The 24,408-nt window shown below is 44.9% G+C and overlaps 1 protein-coding gene across 1 annotated transcript in view; it reads right to left on the bottom strand.

Annotated features, from left to right (window-relative positions):
• LOC122790395 (protein KHNYN-like) overlaps positions 1-24,408 on the bottom strand; it is a 712,085-nt gene that overhangs the window by 12,206 nt on the left and 675,471 nt on the right. The window contains exon 6 of the mRNA XM_044057915.1: positions 18,192-18,293. Coding sequence (XP_043913850.1) covers positions 18,192-18,293 — 102 coding nt within the window. The remainder of the gene's footprint in view (positions 1-18,191; positions 18,294-24,408) is intronic.

The raw sequence follows: 24,408 nt of genomic DNA on the forward strand, positions 1-24,408 counted from the left end.
CTTTTATTGCTTTATACTTATTCCTCGGGAGACAGGGGGTACAAGGTTTGAAGTCAGTTTAGTGCCTTTTATTGCATGCAACTTATTCCTGGGGAGACAGCAGGGTACAAGGTTTGAAGCTGGTTTAGTGCCTTTTATTGCTTGCTATTTATTCCTGGGGAGACATGAGGATACAAGGTTTGAAGCTGGTTTAGTGCCTTTTATTGCTTGCTATTTATTCCCGGGGAGACATGAGGATACAAGGTTTGAAGCTGGTTTACTGCATTGCTACATATTCCTGGGGAGACAGGAGGGTATAAGGTTTGAAGCTGGTTTACTGCCTTTTATTGCTTGCTACTTATTCCCGGGGAGACAGGAGAGCACAAGGTTTGAAGCTGGTTTAGTGCCTTTTACTGCATTGCTACTTATTCCTGGGGAGACAGGAGGGTACAAGGTTTGAAGCTGGTTTAGTGCCTTTTACTGCTTGCTACTTATTCCTGGGGAGACAGGAGGGCACAAGGTTTGAAGCTGGTTTAGTGCCTTTTACTGCATTGCTACTTATTCCTGGGGAGACAGGAGGGTACAAGGTTTGAAGCTAGTTTAGTGCCTTTTATTGCTTGTTACTTATTCCTGGGGATACCGGAGGGTACAAGGTTTGATGCTGGTTTAGTGCCTTTTATTGCTTGCTACTTATTCATGGGGAGACAGGAGGGTACAAGGTTTGAAGCTGGTTTAGTGCCTTTTATTGCCTGCTACTTATTCCTGGGGAGACAGGAGGTTACAAGGTTTGATGCTGGTTTGTGCCTTTTATTGCATGCAACTTATTCCTGGGGAGACAGGAGGGTACAAGGTTTGAAGCTGGTATAGTGCCTTTTATTGCAGGCTACTTATTCCTGGAGAGACAGGAGGGTACAAGGTTTGAAGCTGGTTTAGTGCTTTTTATTGCTTGCTACTTATTCCTGGGGAGACAGTAGGGTACAAGGTTTGATGCTGGTTAGTGCCTTTACTGCTTGCTACTTATTCCTGGGGAGACAGGAGAGTACAAGGTTTGAAGCTGGTTTAGTGCCTTTTATTGCCTGCTACTTATTCCTGGGGAGACAGGAGGGTACAAGGTTTGATGCTGGTTTGTGCCTTTTATTGCATGCGACTTATTCCTGGGGAGACAGGAGGGTACAAGGTTTGAAGCTGGTATAGTGCCTTTTATTGCAGGCTACTTATTCCTGGAGAGACAGGAGGGTACAAGGTTTGAAGCTGGTTTAGTGCTTTTTATTGCTTGCTACTTATTCCTGGGGAGACAGTAGGGTACAAGGTTTGATGCTGGTTAGTGCCTTTACTGCTTGCTACTTATTCCTGGGGAGACAGGAGAGTACAAGGTTTGAAGCTGGTTTAGTGCCTATTAATGCTTGCTATTTATTCCTGGGGAGACAGAAGGGTACAAGGTGTGAAGCTGGTTTTGATCCTTTTATTGCATGCAACTTATTCCTGGGGGAGACATGAGGTTAGAAGGTTTGAAGCTGGTTTAGTGACTTTTATTGCTTGCTACTTATTCCTGGGGAGACAGGAGGGTACAAGGTTTGAAGCTGGTTTAGTGACTTTTATTGCTTGCTACTTATTCCTGGGGAGACAGGAGAGTATAAGGTTTGAAACTAGTTTAGTGCCTTTTATTGCTTGCTACTTATTCCTGGGGAGACAGCAGGGTACAAGGTTTGAAGCTGGTTTAGTGCCTTTTATTGCATGCAACTTATTCCTGGAGAGACAGCAGGGTACAAGGTTTGAAGCTGGTTTAGTGCCTTTTACTGCTTGCTATTTATTCCTGGGGAGACAGGAGGGTACAAGGTTTGAAGCTGGTTTACTGCCTTTTACTGCTTGCTAATTATTCCTGGGGAGACAGGAGGGTACAAGGTTTGAAGCTGGTTTAGTGCCTTTTATTGCAGGCTACTTATTCCTGGGGAGAGATGAGCGTACAAGATTTGAAGCTAGTTTAGTGTCTTTTATTGCTTGCTGCTTGCAACTTATTCCTGAAGACACAGAAGGTTTCAAGGTTTGAAGCTGGTTTAGTGTCTTTTATTGCTTGCTATTTATTCCTGGGGAGACAAGAGGGTACAAGGTTTGATGCTGGTTTAGTGCCTTTTATTGCAAGCCACTTATTCCTGAGGAGACAGGAGGGTACAAGGTTTGAAGCTGGTTTAGTGCCTTTTATTGCTTGCTACTTATTCCTGGGGAGAGTAGAGGGTACAAGGTCTGAATCTGGTTTAGTGCCTCTTACTGCTTGCTACTTATTCCTGGGGAGACAAGAGGGTACAAGGTTTGAAGCTGGTTTAGTGCCTTTTATTGCTTGCTACTTATTCCTGGGGAGACAGAAGGGTACAAGGTTTGAAGCTGGTTTAGTGCCTTTTATTGCTTGCTACGTATTCCTGGGGAGACAGGAGGGTACAAGGTTTGACGCTGGTTTAGTGCCTTTTATTTCTTGCTACTTATTCCTGGGGAGACAGGAGGGTACAATGTTTGAAGCTTGGTTTGAGCCTTTTATTGCATGCAACTTATTCCTGGGTAGACATGAGGGTAGAAGGTTTGCAGCTGGTTTAGTGCCTTTTACTGCATACTTATTCCTGGGGAGACAGAAGGGTACAAGGTGTGAAGCTGGTTTTGATCCTTTTTTTGCATGCAACTTATTCCTGGGGAGACATGAGGGTAGAAGGTTTGAAGCTGGTTTAGTGACTTTTATTGCTTGCTACTTATTCCTGGAGAGACGGGAGGGTACAAGGTTTGAAGCTGGTTTAGTGCCTTTTATTGCTTGCTACTTATTCCTGGGGATACAGGAGGATACAAGGTTTGAACCTGGTTTGGTGATTTTTACTGCATTGTTACTTACTCCTGGGGAGACAGGAGGGTACAAGGTTTGAAGCTGGTTTAGTGACTTTTATTGCTTGCTATTTATTCCTGGGGAGACAGGAGGGTACAAGGTTTGAAGCTAGTTTAGTGCCTTTTATTGCTTGCTACTTATTCTTGGGGAGACATGAGGGTACACGGTTTGAAGCTGGTTTAGTGCCTTTTATTGATTGCTACTTATTCCTGGTGAGACAGGAGGGTACAAGCTTTCAAGCTGATTTAGTGCCTTTTATTGCAGGCTACTTATTCATGGGGAGTCAGGAGGGTACAAGGTTTGATGCTGGTTTGTGCCTTTTATTGCTTGCTACTTATTCTTGGGGAGACAGGAGGGTACACGGTTTGAAGCTGGTTTAGTGCCTTTTATTGATTGCTACTTATTCCTGGTGAGACAGGAGGGTACAAGCTTTCAAGCTGATTTAGTGCCTTTTATTGCAAGCTACTTATTCATGGGGAGTCAGGAGGTTACAAGGTTTGATGCTGGTTTGTGCCTTTTATTGATTGCCACTTATTCCTAGAGAGACACGAGGGTACAAGGTTTGAAGCGGGTTTAGTGCTTTTTATTGCTTGTTACTTATTCTTGGGGAGACAGGAGGGTACAAGGTTTTATGCTGGTTAGTGCCTTTAATGCTTGCTACTTATTCCTGGGGAGACAGGAGAGTACAAGGTTTGAAGCTGGTTTAGTGCCTATTAATGCTTGCTATTTATTCCTGGGGAGACAGGAGGGTACAATGTTTGAAGCTGGTTTAGTGCCTTTACTGCTTGCTACTTATTCCTGGGGAGACAGGAGGGTACAAGGTTTGATGCTGGTTTAGTGCTTTTTATTGCTTGATACTTATTCCTGAGGAGACAGGAGGGTACAAGGTTTGAAGCTGGTTTAGTGACTTTTATTGCTTGCTACTTATTCCTGGGGAGACAGGAGGGTACAAGGTTTGAAGCTGGTTTAGTGACTTTTATTGCTTGCTACTTATTCCTGGGGAGACAGGAGGGTACAAGGTTTGAAGCTGGTTTAGTGCCTTTTATTGCTTGCTACTTATTCCTGGGGATACAGGAGGATACAAGGTTTGAACCTGGTTTGGTGCTTTTTACTGCATTGTTACTTACTCCTGGGGAGACAGGAGGGTACAAGGTATGAAACTAGTCTAGTGCCTTTTATTGCTTGCTACTTATTCCTGGGGAGACAGGAGGGTACATGGTTTGAAGCTGGTTTAGTGCCTTTTATTGACTGCTACTTATTCCTGGGGGGACAGCAGGGTACAAGGTTTGAAGATGGTTTACTGCCTTTTATTGCTTGCTACTTATTCCAGGGGGGAGACAGCAGGGTACAAGGTTTGAAGCTGGTTAAGTGCCTTTTATTGTTTGCTACTTATTTCTGGGGAGACAGGAGGGTACAGGGTTTGAGGCTGGTTTAAGGCCTTTTACTGCTTGCTATTTATTCCTGGGGAGACAGGAGGGTACAAGGTTTGAAGCTGGTTTAGTGCCTTATACTGCATTGCTATCCATTCCTGGGGATACAGGAGGATACAAGGTTTGAAGCTGGTTTAGTGCATTATATTGCTTGCTACTTATTCCTAGGGAGACAGGAGGGTATAAGGTTTGAAGGTAGTTTAGGGTCTTTTATTGCTTGCTACTTATTCCTGGGAGACAGGAGCGTACAAGGTTTGAAGCTGGTTTAGTGCCTTTTACTGCTTGCTACTTATTCCTAGGGGAGACAGGAGGGTACAAGGTTTGAAGCTGGTTTAGTGCCTTTTATTGCTTGCTATTTATTCCTGGGTAGAGACAGGAGGGTACAAGGTTTGAAGCTGGTTTAGTTCATTTTACTGCATGCTATTTATTCCTGGGGAGACCGGAGGGTACAAGGTTTGAAGCTGGTTTAGGGTCTTTTATTGCTTGCTACTTATTCCTGGGGAGACAGGAGCGTACAAGGTTTGAAGCTGGTTTAGTGCCTTTTACTGCTTGTTACTTATTCCTGGGGAGACAGGAGGGTACAATGTTTGAAGCTGGTTTAGTGCCTTTTACTGCATTGCTACTTATTCCTGGGGATACAGGAGGATAAAAGGTTTGAAACTGGTTTAGTGCATTTTATTGCTTGCTACTTATTCCTGTGGAGACAGGAGGGTACAAGGTTTGAAGCTGGTTTAGTGCCTTTTATTGCTTGCTACTTATTCCTGGGAATACTGGAGGGTACAAGGTTTGATGCTGGTTTGTGCCTTTTATTGCTTGCTACTTATTCCTGGGGATACCGGAGGGTACAATGTTTGATGCTGGTTTAGTGCCCTTTATTGCTTGCTACTTATTCCTGAGGAGACAGGAGGGTACAAGGTTTGAAGCTGGTTTAGTGCCTTTTATTGCTTGCTACTTACTCCTGAGGAGACAGGAGGGTACATGGTTTGATGCTGGTTTAGTGCTTTTTATTGCTTGCTACTTATTCCTGAGGAGACTGGAGGGTACAAGGTTTGAAGCTGGTTTAGTGCCTTTTATTGCTTGCTACTTACTCCTGGGGAGACAGGAGGGTACAAGGTTTGAAGCTGGTTTAGTGCCTTTTATTGCAAGCTACTTATTCATGGGGAGACAGGAGGGTACAAGGTTTGATGCTGGTTTGTGCCTTTTATTGCTTGCTACTTATTCCTAGAGAGACAGGAGGGTACAAGGTTTGAAGCTGGTTTAGTGCCTTTTATTGCTTGCTACTTATTCCTGAGGAGACAGGAGGGTACAAGGTTTGATGCTGGTTTGTGCCTTTTATTGCTTGCTATTTATTCCTGGGGAGACAGGAGGGTAGAATGTTTGATGCTGGTTTGTGCCTTTTATTGCTTGCTACTTATTCCTAGAGAGACAGGAGGGTACAAGGTTTGAAGCTGGTTTAGTGCTTTTTATTGCTTGCTACTTATTCCTGGGGAGACAGTAGAGTACAAGGTTTGATGCTGGTTAGTGCCTTTACTGCTTGCTACTTATTCCTGTGGAGACAGGAGAGTACAAGGTTTGAAGCAGGTTTAGTGCCTACTAATGCTTGCTATTTATTCCTGGGGAGACAGGAGGGTACAAGGTTTGAAGCTGGTTTATTGCCTTTTATTGCATGCGACTTATTCCTTGACAGACAGGAGGGTACAAGGTTTGAAGCTGGTTTAGTGGCTTTACTGCTTGCTACTTATTCCTGGGGAGACAGCAGGGTACAAGGTTTGAAGCTGGTTTAGTGCCTTTTTTTGCATGCAACTTATTCCTGGGGAGACATGAGGTTAGAAGGTTTGAAGCTGGTTTAGTGACTTTTATTGCTTGCTACTTATTCCTGGGGAGACAGGAGGGTACAAGGTTTGAAGCTGGTTTAGTGACTTTTATTGCTTGCTACTTATTCCTGGGGAGACAGCAGGGTACAAGGTTTGAAGCTGGTTTAGTGCCTTTTATTGCATGCGACTTATTCCTGGACAGACAGGAGGGTACAAGGTTTGAAGCTGGTTTAGTGGCTTTACTGCTTGCTACTTATTCCTGGGGAGTCAGGAGGGTACAAGGTTTAAAGCTGGTTTAGTGCTTTTTATTGCATGCGACTTATTCCTGGAGAGACAGCAGGGTACAAGGTTTGAAGCGGGTTTAGTGCCTTTTATTGCATGCGACTTATTCCTGGAGAGACAGCAGGGTACAAGGTTTGAAGCGGGTTTATTGCCTTTTACTGCTTGACATTTATTCCCGGGGAGACAGGAGGGTACAAGGTTTGAAGCTGGTTTAGTGCCTTTTTTTGCAGGCTACTTTTTCCTGGGGAGAGATGATCATACAAGATTTGAAGCTGGTTTAGTGTCTTTTATTGCTTGCTACTTGCAACTTATTCCTGGAGACACAGGAGGGTACAAGGTTTGAAGCTGGTTTAGTGTCTTTTATTGCTTGCTATTTATTCCTGGGGAGGCTGGAGGGTACAAGGTTCGAAGTTGGTTTAGTGCCTTTTATTTCAAGCTCCTTATTCCTGGGGAGACACCAGGGTACAAGGTTTGAAGCTGGTTTAGTGCCTTTTATTGCTTGCTACTTATTCCTGGGGAGACAGGAGAGTACAAGGTTTGAACATGGTTTAGTGCATTTTATTTCTTGCTACTTATTCCTGGGGAGACAGGAGGGTACAAGGTTTGAAGCTGGTTTAGTCCCTTTTGCTGCATTGCTACTTACTCCTGGGGAGACAGGAGAGTACAAGGTTTGAAGCTGGTTTAGTGCCTTTTATTGCATGCTACTTATTCCTGGGGAGACAGGAGGGTACAAGGTTTGAAGCTGGTTTACTGCCTGTTATTGCATGCAACTTATTCTTGGGGAGAAGGGAGGGTACAAGGTTTGAAGCTGGTTTAATGCCTTTTATTGCTTGCTACTTATTCCTGGGGAGACAGGAGGGTACAAGGTTTGTAGCTGGTTTCGTGTATTTTATTGCATTGTTACTTATTCCTGGGAAGACAGGAGAATACAAGGTTTGAAGCTGGTTTAGTGCCTTTTATTGCAGACTACTTATTCCTGGGGAGACAGCAGGGTAGAAGGTTTGAAGCTGGTTTAGTGCCTTTTACTGCATTGCTGCTTATTCCTGTGGAGACAGGTGGGTACAAGGTTTGAAGCTGGTTTAGTGCCTTTTATTGCTTGCTACTTATTCCTGGGGAGACAGGAGGGTACAAGGTTTGAAGCTGGTTTAGTGCATTTTATTGCATGCTACTTATTCCTAGGGGAGACAGGAGGGTACAAGGTTTGAAGCTGGTTTAGTGCCTTTTATTACTTGCTATTTATTCCTGGGGAGAGACAGGAGGGTACAAGGTTTGAAGCTGGTTTAGTGCCTTTTATTGCTTGCTACTTATTCCTGGGGAGACAGGACGGTAGAAGTTTTGAAGCTGGTTTAGTGCCTTTTATTGCAGGCTACTTATCCCTGGGGAGTCAAGACGGTAGAAGGTTTGAAGCTGGTTTAGTGTCTTTTATTGCTTGCTACTTATTCCTGGGGAGATAGGAGGGTACAAGGTTTGAAGCTGGTTTATTACCTTTTATTCCTTGCTTATTCCTGGGGTGACAGCAGGGTACAAGGTTTGAAATTGGTTTAGTGCCTTTGACTGCTTTCTACTTATTCCTGGTGAGACAGAAGGGTACAAGGTTTGAAGCTAGTTTAGTGCCTTTTATTGCTTGCTACTTATTCATGGGGGAGACAGGAGGGTACAAGGTTTGAAGCCAGTTTAGTGCCTTTTATTGCTTGCTATTTACTTCTGGGGAGACAGGACGGTACAAGGTTTGAAGCTGGCTTGGTGCGTTTTATTGCTTGCAACTTATTCCTGGGGACACAGAAGGGAACAAGGTTTGAAACTGGTTTAGTGCCTTTTATTGCTTGCTACTTATCCCTGACGAGACAGGAGGGTAGAAGGTTTGAAGCTGGTTTAGGGTCTTTTATTGCTTGCTACTTATTCCTGGGGAGACAGGAGGGTACAAGGTTTGAAGCTGGTTTAGTGCCTTTTCTTGCTTGCTTCTTATTCCTGGGGAGACAGGAGGGTATAAGGTTTGAAGGTAGTTTAGTGCCTTTTATTGCTTGCTACTTATTCCTGGGGAGACAGCAGGGTACAAGGTTCGAAGCTGGTTTAGTGCCTTTTATTGCTTGCTACTTATTCCTGGGGAGACAGGAGGGTACAAGGTTTGAAGCTGGTTTAGTGCCTTTTCTTGCTTGCTTCTTATTCCTGGGGAGACAGGAGGGTATAAGGTTTGAAGGTAGTTTAGTGCCTTTTATTGCTTGCTACTTTCTCCTGGGGAGACAGCAGGGTACAAGGTTTGAAGCTGTTTTAGTGCCTTTTATTGCATGCGACTTATTCCTGGAGAGACAGGACGGAACAAGGTTTGAAGCTGGTTTACTGCCTTTTACTGCATGCTATTTATTTCTGGGGAGACAGGAGAGTACAAGGTTTGAAGCTGGTTTAGTGCCTTTTATTGCAGGTTACTTATTCCTGGAGAGATAGGAGGGTACATGGTTTGAAGCTGGTTTAGTGCCTTTTATTGCTTGCTACTTATTCTTGGGGAGACAGGAGGGTACAAGGTTTGAAGCTGGTTTAGTGCCTTTTATTGCTTGCTACTTACTCCTGGGGAGACAGGAGGGTACAAGGTTTGAAGCTGGTTTAGTGCCTTTTATTGCTTGTTACTTATTTTTGGGGAGACAGGAGGGTACAAGGTTTGAAGCTGGTTTAGTGCCTTTTATTGCTTGCGACTTATTCCTGGGGAGATAGGAGGGTACAATGTTTGAAGCTGGTTTACTGCCTTTTACTGCATGCTACTTATTCCTGGGGAGACAGGAGGGTACAAGGTTTGAAGCTGTTTTAGTGCCTTTTATTGCTTGCTACTTATTCCTGGTGTCTAGTTGTTCCCTGCCTTAAAGTCATGTCATATTTAGTATCCCTAATGATAGTGTTCCCACCTCCCAATCCCTGTAGTTTTAACAGCCCATCAGGCATGACCACAGAGTTTTTTAGTGTTCCACACATTCTTTGATCCCCATAGTGTTTAAAGTGCCACTCAGACAGAAGTACAGAACCTTCACTGGTTGTTGCAGACTGTGCAACAGTGTATGGGAAGTATGACAGCTACCCCAACTCACATACATGCTCGCGCACACACACACACACACACACACACACACACACACACACACACACACACACACACACACACACAAAAGCAGCTCATTACATACCCCCCTGTCCATGTACACACACTCAAACCCTACCTTACCACTACACATTGCAGCGCTTACCTCTGCTGTGATGGACATACATGACCTTTCGGCCATGTTCACTACCACACCATGGAAGGAAAGGCTGTGCTAATTTACATGTTTGCATGATTCCATGAATCGCATAGCATGTACACAGTTGTGGGGGATACAGCACATGACTAATTAGCATATGCCTTTCTCCTGGACTGCGTCATTAGCATGTAACATGTCCATGGAGACAGTCTACTGCAGTGCTACACTTCTTCACATAAAAGCACCACGGTAGGGCTGTAAATTAATTGAAAAGGTGTAGTTCAAAGCAAACACAATGTGTACACCACATAGTATCCTTCATGACTCCCCCCAGTACAGCAGATATAAACAAACACACACACACACACACACACACCTTCAGTTGTTCAAAAGAATAAACTACTTGGAAGACTTCCTGAGAGCTCTTATTGTTGAATGCTACACATGCTGAAAGAAGAAAGACTGAGTGTGTTTGGGTAATAAGTGGAGGTTTGGGATTTTAATGTCAAAGATTTTTAAAATACCAAAAACGTCAGCATTAGGAGGGTAGACGTTTGCAAGCAAGTGTTTTTGATTAGGATTAGTGTAAGGGTTTGCTAAGGAGACATGCACGCTGCTGCATATGCTGTGTGTAGTACTAGTATTACAAGAACTGCTTTTCTAAGGCACAGTGTGGTACGAGTAAGGGACACAGGCAGGATGAGGGTCTGGATTATGATGCAATAGGAAGATGGTGATCCTTACTGATGTGTGCTAATCCTAGTGGTGCAGGGGGGTGAAGCCCCTGCTGCCCATCCTTACTGATGTGTGCTAATCCTAGTGGTGCAGGGGGGTGAAGCCCCTGCTGTCCATCCTTACTGATGTGGGCTAATCCTAGTGGTGCAGGGGGGTGAAGCCCCTGCTGTCCATCCTTACTGATGTGTGCTAATCCTAGTGGTGCAGGGGGGTGAAGCCCCTGCTGCCCATCCTTACTGATGTGTGCTAATCCTAATCCTGTCCTGTAACACTACCATTCAGACACACTATAGCTGAGTTTAGTATTAGGGTTTTTTTAACAGATCAGAAAAGGAAATTTTTTCTTTTGTGATAATTTTTTTTTTCATTTTTGTGGATTTTTCAGTATGTTTATTTTTGAAATACTGGCATTGATCACCTGTGTTAAGATACTTGTTTCTTGTTATAAAAAAGTACAGTTGTGTACACTTACTATAAATGTAGATGTTCAAGTGTATTCACTGTTACAGTCATCACTTGTGGGTTATCCCTACTGGGTAGCCCTCGGCCAGCCCGAATACCAGAGTAAAGGATTTCCCTCCTGCGTCAATTTTCTGGTGTCTGAAGTTGATGTCAGGCCATAAGAGCTATAAAATGAAGCAGTCGACACCATTATATCAGTTTTTCTTGCTCACAATAGGTAGGAGACCCCAAGAAAGAGAAAAAGGGGGATGGTGGAAGGAAAATAGGACTGCAACAGTGAATACACTCGAACATCTACATTTATGGTAAGCGTACACAACTGTTCTATGTTCTTCGTGTTTCACTGTTGTAGTCATCACTTGTGGGAAGATTCCCAAAGCTGAGAAACCAGGTGGAGGGAAGGACGGGAAGGAGCAAAACTCCACAATCGCACCGTTTCAAGGGGATGCCAACATGCCCTGCAGGACTGCAGATGCAAAGCCTGCCCTGGTTTTGGAGAAGGTAGTCAGCTAGTAGTATTTGGTGAGTGTGTGGATGGATGTCCAGGTAGCAGCTTCTAAAATATATTTGGTTGCAACCCCTCTCAGGAAGGCAGTGGAAGTAGAGTCTGCCCTAGTGGAATGTGATCTGATGGGTTTGGGAGGACTCTTTCCATGGAAGGAATAGCAGAAATAGATGCAATGTGAGAACCATTTACAAATGGTCTGTTTGGACATGGGTTTCCCATCTGCCCCAAGAGCGAAAGAGACCAGCAGCTGGTGAGATTTTCTGAATGACTTGGTCCTATTCAGGTAATATCTCAATTGTCTGTGCATATCCAGGGTATGCAAAATTATTTCCCCTTTATTATGAGGGTTGGGAAAGAAGGTGGGGAGATGGATGGCCTGGTTGAGGGTAACATTCCAGACCACCTTAGACATAAAGGAGGGATTGGTCCTAATAAACACACTGTCAGCATGGAAAATGATGAAGGGCTCAGTGGCCATAAGGGCCTGAAGCTCAGAAACTCTCCTGGCTGAGGTGATGGCCAGCAGGAAGGCAGTTTTCCAAGAAATGTACTTCAGGTCCACTGAAGCAGCTGGCTCAAAAGTAGGGAAAGTCAATTTTTCCAGGACAAAGTTTAGATCCTACGCTGGAGCAGGTGGCCTTCTATGTGGTCTGATGTGGACCACTCCCCTAAGGAACTGCTTTAACAGATGTTGAGAAAATATGGGTTGATCTGACTGGATACAGGCAGAGAGAGCCGAGGCATGTATCCTGATGGAGGAGTATGACAATCCTTTTTCTAGGAGCTCTGTCAGGTAGTCCAGAACCAATGCCAGACTGACTTGGGTGCTGTTAACACACTTGCTCTGTCACCAGCTAGTAAATCTTTCCCATTTGGCGGAGTAGGATTTTCTGGTGCTGGGTCTTCTGGCCTCCTTAATATTTAAAACCTGCCTGCTTAAGGCTGTAGTGTCATCCGCCTTTGGGGTATAAGCCATGCAGGTGGCTTTACAGTGGGGAGGTTTGGATCCAATACCATCCCTTTCTCCTGAGTTAGAAGGTTTGCTGTGAGAGGCAGGTGCATAGGAGGCTGTTTGGTCAGACTGAGGAGCAAGGGGTACCAGTGCTGTCTGGGCCACTCTGGAACAATAAGAATAGCCTTTGGCACTTTCTCCCTGATCTTGAGAAGTACCCTGGGAATCAGGGGCAAGGGAGGGAATGCATACACAAACAGGTTGCCTCAGTGGAAGGAGAGGGCGTCCATCCTCCATTTCTGGATGGAACTCTCTGGAGCAGAACAAGGTTAGCTGGCGGTTCTCTGTGTTTGCAAAAAGGTCTATGTCTGGGTTCCCCCAGTTTTGCCTGATGTTAAGAAAGGTCCCCCCTGTGCAGCTGCCACTTGTGGGGATCCAGGACTTTTCTGCTTAACTGATCTGTGAGGGTGTTCTGTTTCCCTGGGATATACTGAGCTATCAGATGCAGTCCCAGATTTAAGGCTGACTGCCAGATTTGTACAGCTAAGTGACACAGGGGGTAGGAGTGAGTGCTCCACTGCTTGTTGATGTACATTACTGTTTTGTTGTCTGTCTTCATTAAGAGAACTCCTGGTCTCAGGTGATCCTTGAAAGCTAGGATTGCCCTGTGCACTGCCAACATTTCTTTTAGGTTGATATGGAGGCCCTGAACCTCCTGTTCCCAAATGCACTGAGTGTACATACTTACTCAGTGTGCCCCTCAGGCCATGTCTGAAGCATCTGTGGTGATGGTCTGGTGATGGTCTGGCCCATGGGAAAAGTGATGAATGGTAGACCCTTGTGCAGGGTACACATCTCTGCCCACCATATGAGCTCCTTCTTTAAGTAAGGAATCAGGGGCAGCTGGTGTTCCTGAGGTACCACTGTAGTTTCCTCATGTGCAGTCTGGCTAGGGGTACCAACAGGATACAGGAGGCCATGTATCCCAGCGTCTGCAGAAATTTCCTTACTGTGAGGTGGGTCCTGCAGGCCAGCTGTGAAAGATAAGAGGGGAGGAAGCTCTGCTTCTCAGGAGGGAGGGAGGCAGCCTGTGTTGATGTGTTCAGTAGAGCTCCCAGGAAGGTTAACCTTCTTGTGGGGTGAATTTAGGACTTCACCTGGTTGTGAATCCCAGGGAGTACAGTAGAGTCTGAACAAAGGTAAGGTCCTGCAGGAGTCGTTCCTAGGTGTCCGCCTGGATGAGGCAATCGTCCAGGTAGGGATAAATCTGTAAGCCCTTCTGTCTGCAAAGGGCATTGACAGGGCTCAGGCACTTGGTAAAGACTCTGGGAGTAGTAGATAAACCAAAGGGCAGAGCAGAGTACTGAAAGTGTTCTGACCCTGCTCGGAAGCGCAGGAAACTCCTGCAGGACTTCCTTATGGGGATATGGAGGTAGGCATCCTTCAGATCTAGGGTCACTAGCCAAGCACGTGGTATCAGCATTGCCAAACGCTTGTGTACAGTCAGCATTTTGACATCTAGAACCAGGAGGGACAGATTCAGAGTGGATAGGTTGAGAACAGGATGCCAGGTGCCCCCTTTTCTGGGTACTAGAACAGTCTGGAATAAAACCCTTTCCCGGCCATTTCCTTTGGTACAGGTTCCATGGTGCCTTTGGCACAAAGCTTTTGGGTCTGGCGGATTGTCTCTGCCCTCTGATTTGCTGGTACATCTGGGAAACCTGAATATCTGGGATTTTCCTTGAAAGAGAATATGTACCCGCTAGTAATAATTTTTAGGGCCCATAGATCTGAGGTGATGGCCTGCGAATTTTCTAGGAAGAGGGAAAAGTCTTCTTCCTAGTCTCTCTGGGGGGATGGGGAGGGAAGACAGTCATTGCGAGTCCTTGGAGAACGGAGTGGGCTTAGAACTCCCTTGCCTAGGCATTGCAGTGGTCCATTGTCTGGATCGCTGTTGGCTTTGTAACTGGTGCCTAGAAGACCTGTCTCTGCGTCCCTTCCTCTGCACAGGTTTTGTTTGAGTAGGAAAGGACCAATGCTTTGTGGGGAAGTACCTACTAAACCTGGGAGGCTGTACCTGCAAAAAATCCTTTACAGTCTGCACAGACTTGGCCTTGTCTTTCATTTTTTTAATAACCTCCTCAGCTTTAGGTCCAAACAGCTGGTCATTGTCCAGAGGGGCGTCTAATAACTTGGACTTTACCTGGTCAGGCAATGGTTGTTCCCTTAACCAGGCATGCCTTCTGATCAATGATCCAGATACTGCAACCCTGCTAGAAGCTTCCAAGGTATAAAACCCACAATGCAGGGAATGCTTGACTACCTGTGAGCTAGAAAGTATAAGATCCGCTAGTTCCCTGGTTGTACTGCTGTCTGGTAGGGTGGACATTTTTTGTTTTAATAATTCCAGCACATTTTGTTGGTATTTGAGCATACGAAATTGACAATTTACAGCTCTACTGGTTAAGGTAGCCAAAGTGTAGACCTTCTTTCCTAGTCTGTCTAAGGGTCTGGTCTCTTTATCAGTTGGGATGTTTTCTTTTTTTTAGGAGCTAGGCCTAGTCCCCTTAGGACCCCGAGTAATGACCTCTGGGTCAGCTGTAGGGTTTTTAAAAGGATAGTTGTGGGTATCCTGCACCCTATAATATCTGTCTGGCTTCCTACGGGCAGGGAGGAGAGAGTCCAGGTGAGTGCAGATTCCAAGAAGTCGTCCTCCACCACATCCAGGATTGCAGGAATGGCCAGAGGTTTGTGCTGTGGCATGTCAAGGAACTCTCTGAGTATGTTCTTTGACTGAGGGTAATCCTGTGACTCCCAGTGAAAATGTTCCCTGAGGGAATTTAAAAGTTTCCCTGAAAGAAAGGTCCTCAGGCGGGGAGGCAGAAGGAATGACGTCCTCAGTATCAGAATCCTCAAATGCTGCAAAAGCCTGCTCTTTAGTGTCCGACTCTTCCAGTTCAGACCCTTCTGACTCCTGGTCAGAAAGAGCCTTAGGGGAAATGTCCTTCTTCCTTTTGACTGGGGTGGCTTGGGTAGGCCGTCTTCCTCTTATTACAGTGATTAAATCCTCTGCCATTCTGAGCAGCTGCTGTGACTGTGTGGCAGGCTGGGTGGAAAGAATTTGGTGGCTGGACCCCAAGGGATGAGGTAATCCTGGTCTTGGGCCTCGTGGATTCAATGGCCTTATACGAGGTTAGTTTAACCGGCGGCATGGTTGTCAATCTTTGCCTGACGTCATTAGTACGGTCTCTATGGAAGCCGGTACCTGCAAAGCTGCTACTGACCTAACTGCAGGACTGAAGGCCAACATACCAGCAGGAGAAGATGGAACTGGCGGCGTACCGAACTCCAAACGTGTCTCATTAGAGTCCTGCGATGGTTCCTCGGCTGGCGTCAGGGGCTGCAAAGGCGCCTCACTGAGTTCAACTACTCTAATGGAAGGAAGGCTAGCTGCCTTCGGATCAGAATCATTAGAGGGCCTAACTTTCTGAGGCTTATCCTTTTCCTTATCTTTCTTCTTTTTTGGAAATTCAACAACAGCCTGACAGACTGATGCCATTTCGTCATGAGAAATACTCTCGTGGAAGTGTCTTATCTACAATTTCAGCTCTTCTCCTAATAGTCCTAGCATTAAACAGAGCAGAGAACCGACATCTAGGGACGTCGTGGTCTGGGTCTAGGCAGGTGATGCACAGGATATGAAAGCCTCTGTGTGGGATCTGTTTTCCACAATAGAGACAATTATTAACTTTCAATGACATTGGTTAAATACAAGAAAAGGTTCCCCATCGGGGTAGTTAACTTTAGATGGTCACTCCCTCACTTTGGCAACAGCCGACCGATGCATTCGCGAACTGCTTCTGCCTCGGGCTCCATGGCAAGAAAGACTGATGTAATGACGTTGGCTGCCTCATTTTATAGCCTTCACGACCTGATGTCAGCTTAAGACACCAGACAACCGATGCAGGGGGGAAACCCTTTACTCTGGTATTTTGGCCAGCCGAGGGCTACCCAGCAGGGATAACCCACAAGTGATGACTGCAACAGTGAAACACAAAGAACATCAACAAACTCAATCACACACATACAGATAAAGACGAGCATATGTGTGTGTTTGTGTGGGCATAGTTACAGCTTGTTGACTGGCAATCATCTTGGCGCCACAGTACGAAAATTTAATATAGCTGTGAGTTTTTGCTGCAATATGTTGAAGAGTGCAAGGCGGTGATATGTTTTTTGAAAAGGCTTTTGCTTTTTTCTTCATTGTGGTGTGACTGCAGAAAGTGTATATCTAATTTGGAGGTGTGGGGCTCCACATGAGGACTTGCCCCTACAAAACAATATATTTTTGTATTTTTAAGATTTTTTTTGTTCCCTCTCCCACTGCTTCATACCTTCTGGACTGCTAACCCCAGTGCCACCATACATGACTGGATTGTTTCAGGCAGAGGCTGATGTGGAGCCTAAGGGTGCCCTCAGGGTCTCGCTGGCAACTGCTTCCGAGAAGGGGAAGTCTCCTGTACCTCATCCTCACATATGCTCATCTTGGATCCATCTGAAGGCTGTTCCCCTTTATGGATCCTGTCTCTTGTCCCTCCCCCACACCTCATGCTTATCTTGGATCTGTTTGAAGGCTACTCCCCTTTTTATGGCCCATGCCTCCGCTCAGGGATTACCAAGATGAACATCCCATCCTTCTGTGACAGACACTCCTATCTTTCTCTGCCAGCACCTCAAACACCCATGACACTAATCAAACCTGGGTCGCCTGGGCTTTAGTTAGGGCTTTAATCTTCTACAGCACAACTCTGGTTATGTTTTTATGGTTCTTGGCTTGCTGTTTTTAGAATTTATCTTTTGGAAAACAGTCAGTCAAAAGTGTGGTTCAATTACTCATAAGAAAATTGTGTGTGGTTGTAGTGCATCCATGCAATTACACATACTCTTGAACATCTTTCTGGTTGCAGTGAATCCATGCAATTAGACATATGACTGAACAGCTTAGTAGTTTTACTGCATCCATGCAATTACACATACGGTCAAACAGCTTAGTGGCACTCAGAAATGAGCACATGCACTTTAGGTTGGGTTTTGGCTGCCAAACAGATGTTGTTTTGTAAACTGTGCATTCTAGTGGGTTTCAACGTTTATGTGGTGGTTGTTGGTGGAGTGTGTGTGCATTGTGGATGGGTATATGTATGTACCACCTACTGTTTTGTGTTGGGGAATCATTGCTGCTGCTGTTTTTAGTGTGTGGTGACACAGATTCCTATTTTCTGGAAGTATCCTCCCTTCTCTGAAGTGGAGCAACTGTGGAGTTTGTATATTTAAGTTTGGGGCTTGCCCCGCAAAAAACATCTGTTTGATTTTTATTGGGTGCGGATATTTTTTATTTAATTTTACTATCCATTCTTTTGGCAGTCTTCTTGTATTTGTGTTAGGGTTTTGAGCTCACTGTTGTGAAGATCATTCTTGTTTGTTTTTGCTGTTTGTTTATACAATCCTGCACATGTGTATAAGTGTACACAGGTCTACTTCAGAAGACTGAAAAAACAAAAGACTGAAAATTCAAAATACTGAGTGATGGAATTTGCCCCTTTTCCACTGTTGTGCAGTCTTGGAGATAGTATATATAGTTAGCAGGGGATATGGGGGGTGCAGCCCCCCATATGAGGGGTGCAGGGGGGCTTGCCCCCTGAATTAAAATGTGTTCAGTATTTTGAATTTCCAGTCTTTCAGGATTCAGTCTTTTGGTTTGTCAATCTTCTGAAGTAGACCCGTGTACACACAGTGCACACACAAAATGCATATTTATTTATATACACGTATATAAATATATATAAAATGTGACAACTCACTTAACTACAGAGACATACATGTACATATGTGTATCCACATGTATCATGTTCTAAATCTACCTTTAAAATAGAACCAACCTTTACCTTTTAGTTTGTGAAAGAAATTCATCCAGAAAAGGTCCATTTCTACCCAAAGGATCATCTGGTACCATAAATATATCGCCAACAAATGTGTACTGTAGAATTCTACAGAAAAAAAAAAAAAAGGACATTATAAGCTGAGTCTTTTAAAGCAGATATAGTACAGTTGTGTACCTACCATAAATGTAGATGTTCGAGTGTATTTACTGTTGCAGTCATTACTCTTGGGTTATCCTGCTGGCAGGCTACCCGCAGTCGGCCTGAATTCCAAAGTCCTGGTCCGGCATCAGTTGCTGTCACCTCTTCCCTGACGTCAGTGCGCCAGGGGTATAAAAGATGCAGCCAACGCCATTTTCTTCAGTTTTTCTTGCCCCAGATGTCAGGTGCCCCCAAAAGGGTAGGCTAAAAATATTATGCAAATAAACATACATGCAGTAAAGAAACATTTCCTTCATCTACAAGCAAATACACCACATAGGTTGTATAGAATAGAGAAGTACAGATAAACCCCAGCAAAAGAAAGGGGGACGGAGGGAGGGTAACCTGGACTGCAACAGTGAATACACTCGGACATCTACATTTATGGTAGGTGCACAACTGTACAATGTTCATCGTGATTCACTGTTGCAGTCATTACTCCTGGGTTGAATCCCAAAGCTGAGAAAGGGTGGCTGAGCTAAATAGGATTAGGCTGAGCTAAATAGGATTAGGAGAGACTATGAGGCCCTGCAGCACTGCAGTGGCAAAGCCTACTCTGGATTTAGAGTAAAGAGGTAAGTGGTAGTGCTTTGTAAAAGCGTGCACTGAACTCCAGGTTTCAGCCTCTAAGATGTCTTTGCTTGGTACTCCTCTGAGGAAGACTGCTGAAGTGGCTGCTGCTCTGGTAGAATGAGGCTTAATGCCCTTAGGCACTGATTTGCCATGCTGAGAATAGCAGAAACGGATGCAATGACCTATCCATTTAGAAATAGTCTGTTTTGAGATAGCCTTTCCTTGTGATCCTGCAGCATATGACACTAAAAGTTGCTCAGTCTTTCTGAAAGCTTTAGTTCTGTCCAAGTAGAAGCGTAGCTGCCTGTGTATGCCCAAAGAATGCAGAATTTTCTCACCCTTGTTCTGTGGGTTTGGATAAAAGGTAGGCAAGTGAATGGTTTGGTTGAGGGCCACACTGGACATCACCTTAGGCATAAAAGTTGGGTTTGTCCTCAGAGAAACCCTGTCTGGATGGAAAATGATAAAAGGTTCCACAGCCATGAGTGCTTGTAACTCCGAGACTCATCTTGCAGAGGTTATTGCTAGGAGCAGAGCTGTTTTCCAGGATAAGAATTTTATATCAGCTGTTGAGGCTAGCTCAAAGGGAGGCAGTGTGAGTTTTTCCAAGACATAATTGAGGTCCCATGCCAGAATTGGTGCTCTCCTTGGAGGCCTGATGTTTTTGGCCCCTCTGAGGTACTGCCTTATTAAAGGATGAGAAAAGATTGGTGGTTCCGTATTGTAATGGGCTGAAATGGCAGAGGCATGAATCTTAATTGATGAAAAGGAAAGGCCTTTGTCCAGCATCTCAGTTAGGTATTGTAAAATCTGAGGGATATTTGGTACATACGTGTCAATGCCTTGTTCCTGGTTCCATGCACAGAATCTCTTCCATTTTTCTGCATAAGATTTTCTGGTACTGGGCCTCCTGGCCTCCAAGATAACATCCATAACAGCTTTTGAAAGAGGAGTGTTCTGAATGGCTACATTATCCACCATGCTGCCAGATTTAAGGTCCTGAGTTGACTGTGCAGGATCTGATTGTTTTGTTGGGTCAGCAAGTGGGAAGTTTGAGGCAATATCCATGCTGGACCTTGAGACAAGCTCTTTAGGATTGGGTACCAGTGCTGGCGTGGCCAGTCTGGTGCAATCAGTATCATTTTTGGCTTCTCTTGTCTGACCTTTAGGAGTACCTTGGGAAGGAGAGGCAGTGGAGGAAAGGCATATACTGTTAGGTTTTTCCAGCTGAAGGATAGGGTGTCCACTCTCCATGCTTGTTTGTGATGAATCCTTGTGCAAAATCTCTGTAACTGGCAGTTGTGGGGGGGGGGGGGGCAAATAGATCCATGTCTGGGCATCCCCATTTCCTTGTTATCATGCTGAAGACTTGTGGATCCAGTTTCCACTCGTGGGGATCCATGAGGTTTCTGCTAAGTTCGTCTGCCAGAGTATTTGTTTTTCCTGGCAGGAATTGTGCTTGCAGGTGAAATTGATATGTCACAAGGTCATTGCTTGTCTGCAGAGGGGGTAGGAATGTGTGCCTCCCTGCTTGTTTATGTACCACATGACCGTAGTATTGTCCATCTGTATCAGTAGCTGTCCTGGATGAAGTAGATCCCTGAAAGCTGTCAGGGCATTCTGAACAGCTAGCATCTCTTTTTGATTGATATGAAGATGCATTTGGCTTGCGGGTCATGTGCCCTGAATACATTTTCCTGCCTACGGGCCCCCCAGGCATAATCTGATGCATCCGTTGTCAGTGTCTGTCTGGCTGTGGGTAAAGTGAATGGCAGACCCTTGTTGTGGTGACAGGCCTGTGCCCACCATCGAAACTTCTGTTGCAGGCAGGGAATAAGGGTAATTACTGTCTCCAGGCTGTGGCAATGCTGAGTCCAAACACTTTTTAGATACTATTGTAGTTTCCTCATATGCAATCTGGTATATGGAATTAGTAGAATGCAGGATGCCATGAAGCCCAAGGCCTGCAGGATTTTCCTTGCAGATAACTGGGCTTTGTTGCCAACATTTTGAAGTAAGAAGTCAGTTGCCTTTGTTTGTCTGGCGTCAGATAAGCCATCTGGGCAGTTGTATTTAAGCTTGCATCCAGGAATATTATCTCCTGAGAGGGTACTAGTTTTGATTTATTTTCGTTTACTGTGTACCCTAGGCAAATTAGTAATCTTTTTACAAACGCCATATGCTTTAGAAGAATGTCTTTGTTCTCTGCTTGAATAAGGCAGTCGTCCAAGTAGGGATATATTTCAATTCCTCTTTGCAAAATGCAATTACTGGTGCCAGGCATTTTGTGAAGACCCTGAGCGCAGTAGATAAGCCAAAGGACAGTGCAGAGAATTGATAGTGCATTGAGCCAGCTATGAATCTGAGGTATCTTCTGAAAGATTGTCTGATTGGGACATGCAGGTATGCCTCTTTTAGGTCCAAAGTTACGAGCCAAGCCTTCTTGCCCAGCATGGGCAGTAGCTGCTGTAGAGTCAACATCTTGAATTTTGGAACCTCCAGAAACGTGCTTAGTATAGACAGGTCCAGTAATGGTCTCCAGGTTTTGTCCTTTCTGGGCACCAAGAAAAGTCTCGAGTAAAATCCTTGCCCCTGCTCTTGTTGTGGTACTTGTTGAATGGCCCTCATTGTCCATGAGGGTTGTAATTTGCTTTTGTGCCTCTGCCCATTGATTGGGTGGCAGGTCTGGCATACCTTTTGCCCTTGGTAGGGTGTGAAAATGGAACCTGTAGCCCTGGGACAACTATGTTCAAGACCCATTTGTCTTGGGTAATCATTTGCCAATTTGGTGAAAAATGTGCTAGTTTTCCCCCTAAGGGGGATGCCAAAAGAAAAGTGCTTGGATCTGGCAGAGGAAAGTCACTGGGACTGTTTCCTGTAAGGTTGTGATTTGTCTTCTCCGCTTTCGGAGGTAGGAGCATCCCATTGTTTATGCCTGTATGAGCCTTGGGGCTGAGATCTGCCTCTGGGACATCTGTATCTGCCTCTTTGCAGTCTGTGTGACACTGGAAAGGACCAATTTTTGGAAGGCCAGTTCCTGCTAAATCTGGGTGGCTGTACCTGTAAAAAATCCTTAACTGTCTGCATGGATTTCACTTTATCCTCCATTTTCTTCAACACCTCTTCTGCTTTAGCACCAAACAAAGTATCATGCTGTAACGGAACATCTAATAATTTTGCTTTAACATGATCAGGTAGATTCTGTTCCTTTAACCAAGCAGGCCTTCTAATAACAGTACCTGTAACAGCGGCCCTGCAAGAGGCCTCCAGTGAATCATAACCACATTGCAAAGTATGCTTTCCCACTTGTTCAGTTGCATGCAATAAATCCTGCATTTCCTTGTTCTCTTAACATTCAGAATTTGTCAACATTTTCTGTTTAAGCAGTGACATTAAGTATTGCTGATATTTAAGCATATGAAACTGACAATTTAAAGCCCTTACAGCCAAGGTAGCAGAAGTGTAAACTTTTTCCCCCATCTGTCCAGTGCCCTAGAGTCCCTATCAGAGGAGACAGGGTTTTTTTGCAGTGGAAGCTTTGACCCCTTTGGGACCCTGAGGTATAGTTTCTGGGTCAGCAGCGGGGTTTTTATATAGGAATTTATGAGAATCTGGGACCCTGCAGTATCTGTCAGGCTTAGCAGGTGCAGGAGGTAAAGAGTCAGGGGACAGGCCGGACTCTGAAAATACATCATCTACAATGTCTAGAACAGGTGCAATAGCAAGGGGTCTGTGCTGAGGTAGTAGCAGAAAGTCTCTGAGCCTTTTCTTAGATTCTGAGTAATCTTGGCTCTCCCAGTGGAAATGCTCCCTCATGGTATGCAGTGTTTCCCCAAAAGAATAATCCTCAGGAGAAGAGGCTGAAGGAATGGATCCTTCAACATCAGAATCCTCTTAGGGAGGAACAGAGTAATCTGTTCAGAAGAGGAATCAGAGGAAATAGAAACCTGATCAGAAGAATCATATTCTGTCTCTTGCCTAGGCCTCTTATCAGGAGGGGGATGGGAACCCCCGATCAAAGTAATTAGGTCTTCGGCCATTTTAAGCATCTGTTTTTTAGGCATGGAAGTCTGAGTAGGAGAATGCTGTACTTGTTTCTTTGTCTTTAGAGCTGCTTTAGTCTTTGTCTTTGAAGCTGAAGATGGTTCAACATATAACTGTGTAGGTCTGAAGACACCCTCAGAAGCCGATGCCTGCTCAGTGGCTCCGGACCCATCTGAGGGAATGATTTCCGAGTGTCCAATACCTTGAGTATCCAGAGGCCCAGTCGGCTCCATGTGGGAGTCGGAAGCGGCCTGTGGCTCTGAGGTAGCGGGTGCCAGGGGCTGCAAAAGCACCTCACTGAGAACTGGCGAACCGGCGACTGGCCTAACGGAGACCTCATCGGTTTTGGACCTCAGATGCCTATCCTTTTCCTTGTCCTTGCGTTTTTTGTAAACTCCGGTCATCGGCTGTTCCGACGACATTATATAATTAAACCTTTGTCCAAAGTAATGAAATGCAAAATCGAACCGACGCTTAATAGTCCGTTAGTTAAATCTAGCACAAAACCGACAGCTAGAAACTTTGCGGTCAGGGCCTAGTCAAGGAATACAGTAAGAGTGAAAATCCTTATGAGGTATTTGCTTCCCACAAGAAATACAATTGTTAACTTTTTCTGACATCTGTCTGGAGCAAGAAAAAAGTTTCCCCAACGGGGTACTTAGCTTTAATGAAGACTTTGGTTCTGAAATTCGGATTTGAAAATCTCAGGAGTCGGCCGAGTGGCACTTGCGAACTGCTTTTGCTTCGGGCACCGCGCGGCAAGAAAGATTGAAGAAAATGATGTCGGCTGCATCTTTTATACCTCTGGAGCACTGACGTCAGGGAAGAGGCGACAGCAACCGACGCCGGACCAGGACTTTGGAATTTAGGCCGACTGCAGGTAGCCTGCCAGCAGGATAACCCAAGAGTAATGACTGCAACAGTGAAACACGATGAACATCTTTAGCTTCTTTCCAGTTGATACTTTAATGACACCAGCATACAGAGGTCTAAAATGTCACCTGACTACTTACCTGTAGGCTTGGTAATTATCAGAATCAAACATAAGCCACTCTGAGTCTCTATGTCACTAAGCCATTTACAGTGAATGAAACATACAGTGAGCACATTACAATGGGTTCTTCCTATATACATCAGGTGTTTACTGACCACAAAGCCTATAGCTGGCCACAGTGGCTGCAGGAAGAGTGCTCTGCATTAATACTAAAGGGGTGTAAGATGATGGGTCAGCATTCTGTTAGATTCCAATGAATGACATTCACAGTTTTACAGGAATAACAAAACAAAATGCTGTTTATTGAAATGCTGCTAATTAGACAAGCTGACTGAGGCCTGATGTGCCTTTGTCATGCATATGTGACTCTAGCATGGAAAATTAGCCTGTGTTTGCAAGCCTGACAACAGT

Source organism: Protopterus annectens, chromosome 16.part0, assembly GCF_019279795.1.
Source record: "Protopterus annectens isolate FY-2018-M chromosome 16.part0, PAN1.0, whole genome shotgun sequence".
NCBI lineage: Eukaryota > Metazoa > Chordata > Ceratodontiformes > Protopteridae > Protopterus > Protopterus annectens.